Consider the following 14809-nt stretch of genomic DNA (forward strand, 5'->3'; position numbering starts at 1 on the left):
ATGCATAAATTATGCATATGTTGTGCCACAGACATGGCCTATTGTATGATCAAATGCAGACTCTACTTGCTCTTATTTTGGATAAATATAACAAAGCAAAGCAAGCTGCTGTCTCCTTTGAGTCCATTTATTATGAACTGTAGGATACTTTTATTTTAAGAATGGTGAGGGTGTGTATTAGTCATGCAGTGTCTGGGACTGCCCACCACAGTTTCAATAAATACCTGTTGAATGTATGAACATTTCACCTGCTGTTATCAATTATGTGCCCCCTGAATCATGATAAAAAGGGAAGAAAGCCAACTACCTTTTGTCAAGCTTTTTGAAGCATTAAGGCCATTCTACATATCATTATCTACCAATCCCCAAAAATTATTTTGGAGAGAAAAAATAAAATTTTCACTTAAATGAATTGATTTTTTCCTTAAGTGATTATGACCTGAAGCTGATGACCATACCAACTTTTCACCAAGAAGGTGATGTGTAAGATGAACAAAGTTCTCTTAAGTAATGAGTTTAGTCATCACACTAATTCACCTCAGTCCCTGTGTTCTGGGATGATTCATCGTCCACTCACCTTTTCTTTTTGGGAACATCAATTTTTGAGTTGAAACATTACTAGGAACTAGGTGCAGTTACATTTTGTCTCCAGCAATTTATACCCTCATTTCACTTTAATGCACTTTAGCAATACTACCCTGTTTTAGATAAGTAAATGTCAGTCAGTAACCCACAGATTTGGAAATTCACACAGCTACATCCACATTAAAAAACACAAGCACTTGCCATCTAACTTGCAATTTTTTTCTAAATACAGTAAGGATTATATGTAGAAACGGGCCATGTAGCCAACCAACAGAACATGGAATGTAAGGATAAATAAAATTATATCCAAACACTGTGTTACCAAGTCAAATCAACTTTTAAAATACTTACTAACAAAGACTTTTTAAATAAATAAATAGTTTATCTTCTTTCACTGAGTTTATCTTTTCTAAGTATACATTGTATTTTTTCCAAACGGTTGAATAATATAAGCTTCATGGAAAAAATCAAAAAGGTAAAAATTTATACATTTTAAAGTGGATGCTATACTAGTCTTTAAAAAGAGGAAAAGTCATATGGCATTCATTTCAGACAATGAATTTTAAAAAGTCAACAAGCTTTTAAAACAGAATCTAACGAATTTTCTTAAATTTTACCTGAGTTAAAAGTGGAAATTTTATTAATTTCATACTTTGAAACTCTATTCTTTTTTCGTTATCATGCATATGAAGATGAGCAGGCCTTTTACAATCAATACTAGAGCACATACTTTTAACATAGGGATGCTCAGTAAAGAGAAGATGACAATCAGAGAGGAGATGGAAAATCATGTTGGCTCTACTTCTGTTAAACTCCTTATGGGATTATCTCAGTCTTCTGTAAATTTTTATCTCATTACATATGATTATATCATGAATTTTAATCATTTAATTTGTCAGTTTGACACAATTTATTCTTTACTGAAATAATTCATAAGAAGTTGAATTAGCACTACCTACTTTCTAAAACCAATAAGTGAGACACTATCAAAACTACTTTCAAAAATGAAATTTTAGAGTGATCTTCTCAGCCAACCAAATCAATTCTCAGTGATTCACATCAAGGCTTTACAAACAGAAGTTAAATTTTTTTTAAAACAAAATTCCTTCTCTAGCTGTTGATTCCAACAACCCCCCACCCCACCCCACACACACACTGAAATTCATGAGTGTTGCTAATAAACAGTTAAATTGACTAATCTGAACATTTTATTTTATCTTTCCTCCTTTGAGAAAGAAGTAAATGAGTCTAAAATGACTTAAAGTTAACAGTAAAGAAAAAGAGCTGAAATGAGAAAAGTCTATAATGGGAAAAGCCAATATTTTACCCTCAGATAGCTGAAAAGTCTTCCCTAAAACTACGATTTCCATTTTCAGGTCCTAAATCTAAGTGTCAAATAACCTCCTCACCCTCCCCGCCCCACCCTCACCAATATTATAAACTGTTGACAACATCTGACAGCACTTGGAAATTCCAATCATTAATTACTATTTGCTCTAGTCTCCTATTAATTTGAAGTTATATCTCAATAAGAAATAAGGAAGAAGAGGGTAGGGAAAGAGGAATGGTATAGCTAAAACAACTAAAATTTTAACATATACTTTCCGTAAGGCTAGTTAGAAACAAACACTGTAGCTCATGTAATTTTTAGGTGTAAGTGTAGGGTTGGAAATAATTAAAATGTTACCTTTGCCAAGTAATTCCCAATGTATCCTCACTGGTACTGGGGTATAAATGCCTGCCGTTTTGATTCATGGTCCAGTCACAAATCCTCAGCTGTCAATTGAAACCTAGCAGTCAGATATGGATCGAGCAGTACTACAGTTTTTAGTATTTAAATGAACACATGCAAACTAGTACTGTACATGGCATTAACCTTATTTTCCCAAGAGGCAACTTATAAAAAAAAAAAAGCAAAGAAAACCTTACTCTGAAAAGCAAAATTCCTAGAATATATTTCAGAAAAAGCTATTGCAATATGCTTCTCTATTAATTAAAGCATACAAGAGAAATGAGTGCTTAGAACATAACAATTAGACATTAATTAGATTACAAAATGAGCTGAAATAAAAGCAAACGTTAATGTTCAATAGAGAGAGATATATCTTAGAAAAAAATTTTTAAGCTTTTAAAAATACATAACATACCAAATCATCTGCACTGAGTAAAATAATCAATAACTTTAAGCATGCAGTTTGCAAAACACAGAAAGACATGCAGTTGAGAGGAGAAAGGCCCCACTTTATAAACATTTCCCCTAAGTTATGTTTAGAAGCATCAAGGGATTCAGTTTTAGATATTTACTAATTTTACTCAAACTGGTGTTTTTTTTCCATAAAGAATTGATACTTTATTTAGTTTTACTTTATTTTAAACTCAAGAGTAATGGCATTGGAAATCCTTTACCACATTTGAATAGAGTGAGGAATGCACTGAATACTAGCTGAAACAAATTCTTCCCAGCTCTCCAAATCATCAGCTCTGCCCTTCAGAGGTTGTTCCAGTAACCCTATCCAACTCTGTTTGGTTAACAGCTGCCCTACAGCGCTAGCAGATTTATTGAAAAGATATATTGCTTATTTTTATGCTTAAGAAAGTAAACTTATCTGGCTTGGGGGGGAACAAAAACACTGGAAAATCATGGTTTTTAATCTGTAGATAGCTATGCTGTAAATTAACTGAATCTCGCACTGAAAAGAGGACTTATTCGCAGGAATCCACTAAACCTGGCATGCTGCTTTTCTGTAAGAATTTCTAGAAGATGATGATTGGAGCCAAAGTCCCTTTAAACTTATGATAAGTTACTTTAATCCTTTCTGATAACAGGATGGCTTAAAAAAAAAATGGCTATTAAGAACCTTTCTCTTTAAGACTAGTTTCTACATACTATCAGTGATTCTGCAGTTTGAGAATATTTGGTTTTGCTTATTTTTCTACAGCTCCCTGAGGCTCAAAAATACCATCTAAAATTCCCCAAACATGCATTTTAATTATACTGAGACTTCAGGTAAAAGTAATTATATACATTAAAGAACTTTAATTAATCAACTAAATAATTAATTAGTTAAAAAGCTGAAATAGTTTACTTAATGTAGACAGTTAAAAGATATGTAAAATTTGCTTAGCATACATTGCATAAATAAGCCATAAATCAGTAAAGAAATTAAATTATAATGAAAAATATTCTTAAAATGGATCTTAATGCCTGCATAAAGGAGAAAATGTATACTTGATTCATTTAAAATCAAACAGAACAAAATTTTATGACAAGATGTTTTAAAAGTTCTCAACATGGAGCATTTAATCAGAAATGCAATGTAATCAGGCAATTTGAAAAAAAAATTTTTTTCAGTAAGAGTCAGTTGCCTCCTTCAAAGTGCATTCTTCTCAAGCAATACTAGGAAAACTAAAACAGTTGAAGGCCTTTGGCTTTGTATAACAATTATCTTAAGGACCACTCATAGATTCTGCTCTAGTCCTAATTTTGAGTCGGTTAGATATTCTGAAGAAGGGAGGGGTATATTTAGAATTACATAATTCTGCTAATAATTAATTTCAGGTTGGTTTCTATGAGCCTCTCAGATTACACTGGAAAAAATTTCAGAAAGAGAAGCTAGCTTCACAGAGCCAAGTGAACCTAAGTATCCCTCACTGGTTGGCTTGTTCTCAGACAACCGGGAACACTACTGTCTCCTTGGAAGAATGCATATGTAAATCAGTTTTTTTGTTGTTCATGTTGCTAGTTTTTTGCTTGCTTCTGTTTATTATTCCTGCAAAATGTCCAGTAGGCTATCTTTGGCCACCTGTTGAACACTTAAAATCAACATAGTCTTAGATGTTTCTTTCCCAGCAGTAGTCTCAAAGGGATTAAACCTCACTACAGCTCTTCATTTTCAACCATATTTAAGGTACATGAGATCAAAATATCTTCTTCCAAACAGACAATTATGCATAAATAAACAAAAAACAATCACTGAACATATTTAATAATAACCTAAATGCCAAAGAAATGGGCAGGATATTAATTAGTATTGATTTCCCTTCAGGTACTGAAAATATAAAATATAATTTAAATTTATTTAGCTATTTAGATTGTGGGCTGGCATTATCAACATTTCCAAAAATTTCTGAGGAGAAATATTTATACCTGCTTATATGTTATAACCTACTTAAGCCAGGTAACTTAATGAAGAGCCTGTCTCTTCATTTTTTTTTCTTAACTTCCTTTTGCAGATAGCATCTTTCAATTAATATTTAATAAACCTCATGATTGAGCAAAATAATTAAAATAGAAACTGCATATTCATTGAAAATTTCCATGACACTAATTCCTAATAAAATCAGTTTCTAAGAATCTTGTTTGAATAAGATAGTTCTGACTCAGTAAATTTTGAACATATCCTCAGGTGATGAAAAGTTAATATTAAGTGTATTTAAGCTTCTTTTTGGAAGAAGTTAAATATTCTTGGTGCTAGTATGATTCAGAATTCCTAACCAAAATGGATTTTATATTAGGCTTTAAATGTTTAAAATGATAGGAAATAATCCTATTTGAATTTAGGGTGGTGAGTCCTCAATTTCTGTTCTGTGAGAGAGTTGGTGTTATGTAATTTAGCTATCAATTACTTTTTAATTAAATTAAAAATTTTAAGTGGTACATAAATATATGCCTTTCATTAACATACATTTTTTTCTGCAAAGCTTCAATAATACCCTAGTGATTTTTCCAAGAATTTTTCCTCAAAAAATAGGAAGATACTTGAAATTTAGTTGAAGTTGTATGTTTGTAGCAACTCTTACATTTGTAACAATATAGGCCCTTTGACAGATTTGATTGCATGCATATTTATACATAAATACACAGATAAAATTCAAATTCTTTAATTTATATATACCCACAAACATGAAATTGTTTAGAAAATTAAGAAAAATTTTATATTAACACAATTATGCCCAGATTTCCAAAAGAAAACAGAAGGTGAGGTAAAGAAGTTAATATTCTCCTTTAAAAAAGCTATGACTGAAGGGATGGGGCTGAAAAAGTCCAAACAACTTAAAAAGAAGGCAAGGTAAAGTTCACTGCAGATGTTCTTAGGATGAAGTTCCCTGGAATGAGAACCTATTCTAAGTCTAACTCAAATGAGTTTCAGAAAAACAAGGATGGGGATCATCTAGCTTCCTTCAAAAAAAATCCACCTAAGGGGAAACACCTAAGATCTGGATCTTGTCCTAGCCTACAGAGCACTCAAATATTCATGTAGGTAGAATCAACATTGCCTGTGATTTCAGAATAAGAGTCTGTTTACTCACAAGAAGGCGCTCCATTGTTATTAACAGGGGCTTTTGTAAATGCCTCGCAATTAGCTTTGGGAACAAAAGAAAGAAGGTAAGAAAACGTTCTACTTTGCTGGACTCAGCAAATAGGCCCATGTACTAACAGTCCCTTATGATGACAACAGCTCTCAGTTGAACCAGTAAACCATTAAACTGTAAACAGAATAATCAACACAGGCAAATTTATCTTTTTGCTTTTTATTTTCCAGCCTTACAGGGACCCTCAAGGGAGTAACTTGAAAGGTGTGTTTTATGTTCTTTTAGGTTTCTTCATCTTTCCGGATAGCCCCAGAAAAAGAAAAAGAAATAGACTTTTGGTGAGTGGAGGTGCTTTTGGAGTGGAGTGCTTAAAAATATTAATCCTTGAGGATTCATACTTTCCACTTTCCATACTTTCAAAACTCTTACATTGATTTTTATTTTATATATTATCTCCCAGAGAGTAGATAAAATGACTCTGAAGAAAAAGGATATAGCCTTAGTGAGCAAGCAAAATGGTCAAGATAAAATTGTGATATAGGTGGAACTTATAAACATATAAAAATGAAAAAAGATATTCCGGGTCATCCTGGTACCTTAAAGTCACTTCTAATATTACTTTCTGAAGCCTGTGCTTCTTGAATATTTAATAAATACAGTAGAATTAAGTTAAATGTGTATGCTTAATTCATGAGCTAAATAAACACTACTGATAATAAATTGTAAGAACTAGAAAATGAAAAGTTCTTTTATTTTAAATGGAGGCTACTTTCACCTGTAAAATTTAAGGTTTCAAGGGAACTTGGAGATCCCATAGTTCAACCTCTTCATTTTCTCTTTCCAAGATAAGAACACAGGACAGAGGTTCAAGGCTTGTCCAAGGCTAGACATGTCCTGTCATGTCAACACTAAAACCACAACTCCTGACTCCTAATCCCTTTCTCACCCACCATACCGGTTTGCTTGTCATTGTTCTTTTCCTACACTGTTTTTCATGTACAGCTCAAAAATGTTTAAGGCTAAAATGTCTATAATTATAAAGCTTTATAATTTCCTTTTTTTCCTGATTCTACTTAAAAAGTTACAATTTTCAGAAAAGACAATTTTCCCTTTGTGATTGTGTTGATTGAAATTTAAGATTACAGTAAACATAATTTTATTTTTATGCTATCTAGAATAATTTATTTGGATATTAACATTTCATAACCAGTAAGTGAATGAATCAATGAATTATAAAAACAGACCTTGGAAGGTTTCTTTTTTTTTAATTTAAGAACTAGCCAAAAAGCTAAACATTTGCATAGTCATTATTGTGAGTGAAACTTCCTCTAAATGTGTTTCCTTTCCAGCTAGCATATGTGAAAAGTGACCTCTTATCCATTTACATACCTACCCAGAAGTCATGTGATAGGGTTTTACGTCAAGCTGTCAATTATGATAACAGACACAATAAGAACAGCCCAAGTGTTGATAGCCTGCTTCCTGACTTTATTGAAAAGTTTGTTGATAGTCCACTTGTGGCCTTTCAATTGCTTGCCTTTAATGAAAGACTACATTGCCAGTGGTTTTCATGTACCTAGCTTTGGCTATGCCATTTGTCAGGACAAATATTATAAAGAGATTTCAATGAATATCTTAGATAAATAAAAAAAAATCCTACAGAGGCAATGTCTTAAAAAGGCCATTAGACAGAATAGAAATTTTCAGTGTAACAAGAAGTCCTTTCAAATTCTAGTTTCACAATTAGATCAAGAAAAGTGTTGAAAATATCTTGATAGAAAGTAGTCCAGTGATTGAAACTGAAATAAGAGCATCATATAGCCATGCAAGAGATGTAACATGCGGAAGCCAGGGCACCAATAAAATCCATGCAACTAAGAAGTAATGCAAGGACTTGAGCTGATTAGGCCACTGATTCATTAATAAGTAACATTATTAATAAGTTCTAATAGTAAGTAGCATATATAGTGAGGAGATCATAGTTTTGAGATATGAAAATAAGCCTTGTATCTTATAAACTAGAGCTCACTTGAATTTGCTGTTTCAGGGAAGGTAAAAGTGACCTTCCATTTGTTCCATCTCAAATCTATATCAAAGGTTATTTTGTACTCCTAGTAGCTGGTTCCAATAGTAATCTTTTATTTCCAAACAAGAAGCTTCTTAGCTAAAACTTTTATTTCCAACCTGCAATAAGGGTTTTTTAAATATGTTGTATTGATGTATAATAGTAAGGATTTAAACTTTTATAATGACCTCACACTCAAGTATAACAATGACCACCAAATTAACTGATTCTTTTACATTACCAAACTTTCTAGGATAACAAAGAAAAAAGACCTGCAATATAGCAAGTTCATTATGAGGCTGATCAGATTAGGAAGTGGTGCTAATTCAAGGAAGCAGTCTCATACTTACTGTTTATACTAAAACTGCTAGACTAGATTTATACAATAATACAATAATTTCTGTATTTTCTAAGCAATATCCAACACTCTGCTATGTAATTCCCATTTTCCTAGGGAGATGAAGCTTGGGAAATGTAGTTTCTTCATTGCCTATAATGAATGTGCACAGTGCATTCAGGAAGTATAAGGCAGAAAGGAAACACTACATTTTACTAAACTTCTATGAAATTAAGCCAGAGAAGAGGCCCCTGACACTTCTGAAAAAGTAAAAAGATATTTTTCAGCAAAGACTAAAGAGTTCAGTTTACCAGAGAACCATGAGTTCTTCAAGCCATGACACCATCTTCCAATAGAAAATTAAAGAAAAATGAAGTTCCAGTTGAAGTTCTGATTTTAAGATTTCCCCCATGCCAATAGTGAATGCATTAAATAAGTCAATCATCCCAAAGAGAGTCTGGTTCCAGACCTTGAACAACACTCAAGATTGAGTTAAGAGATAGAGGAAAATTTCAAAGTTCTGATCAGCTGGCATGAGCTGATGATTAAAACTAACCAGAGGGCTGTTTTTAATTGCAAATACTCAGCTGGTTTAAAGAAATATTTTTGAAGTATTCTTTATGACTGTGTGATTTTATTTTTCAGATTCAAATGAGATAACACATTTATAATAGCAGTGAAATTCCTATGTCAGAAGAAACTACTATTTCAAAGCAGTTAGCAACCAGTATTGATCAGTAATAATCATTATAAAAAGGAGCATAGAGATGTATAATTACTAATAACAATTGCATGTTTACCAAGTTAATGGTTATAAAAGCATATGCTTTTAGTATTCAGATCTGCCAAAATGAACATATTACTCTTACCAGTGGAGTACAGGGTTAATTTTAATATTTTCATTCAATTTAAGAAGCCAGTGTCCTTGTAGGTTAGGAATAACTACACTGAAAGCTCTACTTTAGTGTCATTGTGTGGAAAGATTATTTATAAGATAGTCAAAATTATTCAACAATTTTAAATTTATTGCTAACTCTAATTTATATAGGCTATATTAAAGTTCTTTTCTAAGAAAAAAATAGCACTTGACAATGCACATCAATACTTTTCATAACCTAACAGGATAAATCTTTATAAAACAGTCGCCAATAAACTGAAGAATGTACCTGGTGACAATATTTATTCTTAAGGGGTCATGTATATTAAAAGCTAAGGGGTATGTTTAAAAGAACTCTCTCAGACTAAAACCATTGCCTTTCTAATTTTGAATTTCTCCTAGCTAATATAAAATGATTGATTACCTTTATTTCATGTACCCCTTGATTTTTCTTTTCATTCATCACTGAGTACTTTAAACCAAATGCATTTAAAACCTGCTGCTAGAAGAGTGGTCTCTTTTAAATCTTTGGAAAGTAATGAAAGGACACAGTAAATCAATCTCATTTCTGCTGTAGGAAAGAATAACCTTTACTCTACTGAAGTCATTTAAACCATTTCTGTCCCTCTGTTCCTGGACAGTAAACATAAAATTTCATCTCTAGGATCCTTTTAAAATTTGGAAGGATTAAACTAAATGAAATCTTTTAACTAGAGCCTTAGTTTAGTAATATACATGTACAGTAAGATATGCATATATATTCACTTTCTGCTTGTCTCAAATTGTAGCTTATTATGAATTAGCATATCACGCTCTTTCAGTTAAAAAAAGTAGCACCAATTCTTTCATTATACAAAGGACAAATCATCTGTTTGTATGGTATTTAAAATTGAACACTGTATTTTTCATTATGAAACATATAATTTTTCTTTTAAAGATCAATACACATTACATATTCTATAAATATATATTGCATTTGACCAATCAAATCATATTTATATTGTAAGAGGTCTTCACTTGACATTGTCAACTTAAATAACAATTGGTGGCCTTTGATGAAAAAAGCCTGTAGTTCTGGAACTCATATATATTTCAGTTTATGTGCTCAGAACTCTATCTACATTGACTAACATTCTCCTGATGCTTGTAAAATTTTCTTGATTTATCCTTGGACATGTGGAAAGAGAAGTAACTTTTATACAATCAACTATTGTGATCATAATTACATGAGGCTCTAATGATAGTTACAAGTGGTACATTAAAAAATTAAAGCTGCCTTAAGCTAGGACAAGAGGATGGGACGATTTCTTCTAAATACATGAAAGTGGTTATCATGTTCTAAATGTGTCTGGGGCTAAAGGTTTAAGTAACAGAGGCATGATTCTATGAATTAAAAGTTAACTGAAAACTAGAGATGTGTCATAAAGAATGCAAATCCCATGATAAGAATATCTCTGATAATATGTGGAATGATTTGTAAGAGAATAAGTTTCTAAACCTATAAATACTGCATAGTTTTTTTAAAAAACACAAGGAACATACACATTTTTCAAACAGAACCATATTCCAGCAATTATAGCACATTTCATATTATAGCAATTTTAGAGGTGAAAAAAAGCAATATTTCAGAAAATTATGTTGAAAAGCCGATAGCTGGCAAAACCACTAATTATTATTTGGTATTTTCAAAACTGTGTACAGATGTTTTTAGTTAGTTCTCACTCTTTTGTTTTGTTTTGCTTTTTTTAAACCTGGCAAAACGTCAAGTATCTTGAATAAGCTATCATCTTTATGATTTTCTCTGAACTCTGCATGTGGTGACCTTTAATATAAGCAGTTTGCCACCTTCGCCTGCAACTGGGCAGGATTTGAAAATTCCATGCGAGGGACAGATACGCATGATTAAGCATAAACTAGGTGGACAGGTCTAGAACAAAAGAAGCTGACATGAGTACCTGTACAGGCTTGTTACATCTGTAAAAATTCAGATGCACATACAATGCATATTATAAATTAAGAGTAAGCTCATTAATACCAACTCTTTCTGATTCACTATAGACTATTTTTCCCTAAGTAATATTTTGCACAGTTAATTTCAAACTGCTCTGCTATCAAAATTTGAGAGCAGCAAAACATATGCATCATAAAATACATTTAAATTCGGAAGTGTTTAGAATTATTTCTGTCATCCTGTAACTGGAATCATGGGATATTTTTATTTGTATGGTCCATGCTTTTGACTATGGCTAATTTGTTTATAAGCTACCATTAATCCTGACTGTATATTTTCACAGTTTGGATAAACACTTCATTTGCATTAAATTTACAGCATTAATGAGATGTGAAATTTAAAATGCTACTTGAAACATAAATGATGTACGAAAGCAGAACCAAAAAAAAGTGTTTTATCACATCTGAAATCAGTAAACCAATTTAAACCTATTAAAATAGGAAGGATGCGTCGCCTGAGATTTCAGCTTCATAATTCATCTTCTTGAACCAAAAAAACAAAATGAGGAGTAAAACAACTAGAAACATGAAAGTGTTCAAAAACAGAAAAAGAAAACACAAGTTGTGAATTGTGTTGTGTTTCTACTCTAATGGCCTTTTAAATACTTGGCAATTTTCATCTTGGAAAGTTATAGGCTGCTGGTAAGTTCTCAATAGCCAATAAGACTGAGAAAAATATTCTAGCTGAAACACTGTTTTCATGGATGTTATGGATATATGCTACAGAGAGGGAAAAGGTCTTGAGCCAATTTGAGAAACCCTGCTTAAAGAGACAAGAAACAAAAGATAAATGAGAAAATAGTTTGGAAAATGAAATGATCAGTTTCTTTCTCAGAAGTCCCGTGAGCCCCATTCTGAGTCCAGATCTGAGAGACAGCATGGAGAAAAGCACCAATGCAAAAGCGTGGCTACACCATCACACCTGGGTGAAGCTTGCCCACCTGTTGCTGATGTAGGAAGGATGGGTCTCTTGGGCTTAGTCCCACATATCGATTGGCTTGAGATGTGCCTGAGGCTGTGTAGGCTGATTAAGGAAGAACAAAAACAAAGATAAAAATTGTGAACTATCAAATGAATACCTTGTCCACGTAAAAGAAACCCAGAGAAGTGGGACTTAAAACCAAAAAAAAAAAGTGTATCTCTATTCCTCTTCTCTTTTGTGTGAGTGAATACCAAGTGATAGAAATGATAGTTGACCTCAAGTCAACTGGTTTATCCTTATCTTCCAAATCTATCCAGGAACCATATCCTATCCTTTGATGTGGTCATCTCATACAAGCTCTAGTTACAGTCTTGCAGGAGTACCAAAGATTGGCTAAGTAGTAGAGTCTTTTTCCTAGATGTAACTTTTTACTAGATATTGGGTGTCTAGCAACAGAATCAATGATGGTCTGTGATTCTAAATGTAAAATCAGACTGAAAGTCTGTCAGGAAAAATTGAAAGCTTTAAATGATGGAATTTAAGCAGATGTACTTGATGATGCAGGATGAAAAATGTCTTACTGAAAAGTCTTACTAAAAAGAAAAGTTAATACTATTAACATGAAGGAGAATTTTTATTATATTTGAGAGAACATGTTTCTGAAAAAAATGGTTTCTTTTCCAGAAGTACAAAAAGTCAATCTTTTGTGATTGATCCAAGAATGGAGCTGACAGCCCCTTTTAACTACTTCGCCACCAGGTAGTAAGTGCGTAAGGTGAATACTCCTTAAATTATTATGGTCTCACCTTGCAAGTACTTTTCATTTAGGTACTTTTTGGTGCAGAGTGAATTTCCCAAAGAAAATGTCTCCCTAGTCCTAAAGACTTTTGCTTCTTTTCACAAGGAAAGGACTGATGCATCTTCCAAGCACGAAGCAACCCCATTGTTCCATGTCAGAATAAACAGGAAAACTAAATTGTTATCATTTATGTTACAATTCTAGGTCTGAAGAAAGCTAAAGTACATGGTTCAAAACCTCCAGATTGATGAGGAATCCAGACAATAATTTTCAAAAGGCTTTTTAAAAACCAGTACATTAATTCTGCCATGTTGATTTGATCCAGTGAAGCTTTTTTAAGTCAGCTTTTTAAAACAGTGAAGATGCTCACAATTCATCTTTTATTTATTCCTGAATGAACTACTCACGCAATGGCAGCCATAAACAGCCAGTGGCCGCCATTCAATCTCCAGATCTCTGGAATTCAATGCACAGCACTGAAGAGCCTCACCCTTACAGAGTGGGCACCAAGTGTGTCTTATTCTTTTTTTTCAACTGTAAAAAAGAGGTTTCCTTGGCCTCTGTATTTTCTTTAATTTTATTGACTTATGAATTCAATGGCCAATTTTTCATTATCAGTGGTGCCTGCAGATTTGCAGCTACAATTTTGTTTATAGGAAAGAAAAACAGCTCACTATATCACTTTTATGCAGGATGGAAAATGGACTGATGAAGCTATCTTTATATAACCAAGATACTCCTTTTGACTATTTTATGATTTTATAAATCAAATCAGATCCCTTTTTGATCAACCTGTGAGTAAAAGAAACAGTTCATTAACAAACAGGCTGAGAGTATTCCCAGAAGTGAGCTGTGATCATTTCAGTTTGATTTTTCCTTGAATCTTGTCTATTAATGACAATAAAAGAGTAGGTACCAGAAGCTTCTGGAAATTTTAGCTACTTAAGAAAAAAATCTTTGTTTTCTATTTGCTTTTATTAAACTTCTGACTTTGTTTGCTTAAAGATACCAAGGCATCCACTTTTGAAATTTGGATGTAGTATTTTAGCAACTGTAATGTACATGGCTAACCTGTAGCACTAACGGATCCTTAATCTTCCTTGACTGAGTCTCATCCATTTCTGTGCATTCAGGGAAGTATTCACTAGTGTAGGTCCCTCTATCAACAAATCAATTACTAAGGATTAATGATTATTAATGGGAATTACAAGCTTATCTGGTTTTTATTAGTCTATGGGGCCTCATGAATTTTGCGAAAGAAATGCTGAATTCACTGTACACACTAAGTATTGCCCACTTTTCTTGTAAGGTCCTTTCCAAGTCTTTCAGGGGCCACACACACAAAAAAGAGCATCTTTCCAATGGCCAATAAAGAAAGAGCCAGTGGCTCTGAATCTCTATAATTTCACACAGAATTTTCACAACATCGGGATTTTCCTGCTCTAACAATGCAAATAGAAGCTCTGGATTTAAGAAATAAGAATAATTGAAGAGAAGCAAGCTAATTCCTCCTAACTAGAACTTTATCCATTCCGCTTTATTACCAGTCTGTGCACATCAACTCCAGTTTTAGAAAGCTGGCAGCTTGGATGATGAAGCCAATTAAAAAGCTTTGCGATAATTTCTTGTGTACTTCTGAGCACTCTGTACAAAGAAGCAAAGGAATCGCTTGGGTTACTGGTATGAGCGATTGCCAATTCCCAGGCTACATCTCTGAGATTTCAGATGTTCTGGCCATGCTAAAAAGCATAATACCCGATGCACCATGATAAGAGGAAATAATCAAAAAAAAAAAAAAAGTTGCAGACAATGAAAGTGCAGGTAGTTGACATGTGCCTAAAACTAAGCTTTGAAATGCTTTCTACACTGAACACTGTGTGACTGTTTCTCACAATGACATA

At 32.9% G+C, this 14809-nt stretch overlaps 1 protein-coding gene across 10 annotated transcripts in view; it reads right to left on the reverse strand.

Moving 5' to 3' along the window:
• Window positions 1–14809, reverse strand: part of NFIB (nuclear factor I B) — a 244191-nt gene that overhangs the window by 17754 nt on the left and 211628 nt on the right. For 4 of the 10 annotated variants that reach the window (XM_020875051.2, XM_020875022.2, XM_020875015.2 and 1 more), the window contains exons 10-11: window positions 12129–12211; window positions 2273–2361 (exon numbers count right to left, since the gene is read on the reverse strand). The exons of 3 other annotated variants lie outside the window; for them this stretch is intronic. In XM_020875051.2, the coding sequence (XP_020730710.1) occupies window positions 2273–2361; window positions 12129–12211 (172 nt within the window). The remainder of the gene's footprint in view (window positions 1–2272; window positions 2362–12128; window positions 12212–14809) is intronic. 3 more of the 10 variants (XM_070480519.1, XM_020875064.2, XM_020875039.2) reach the window with 2 other exon arrangements.

Source organism: Odocoileus virginianus, chromosome 18, assembly GCF_023699985.2.
Source record: "Odocoileus virginianus isolate 20LAN1187 ecotype Illinois chromosome 18, Ovbor_1.2, whole genome shotgun sequence".
Taxonomy (NCBI): Eukaryota; Metazoa; Chordata; class Mammalia; order Artiodactyla; family Cervidae; genus Odocoileus; species Odocoileus virginianus.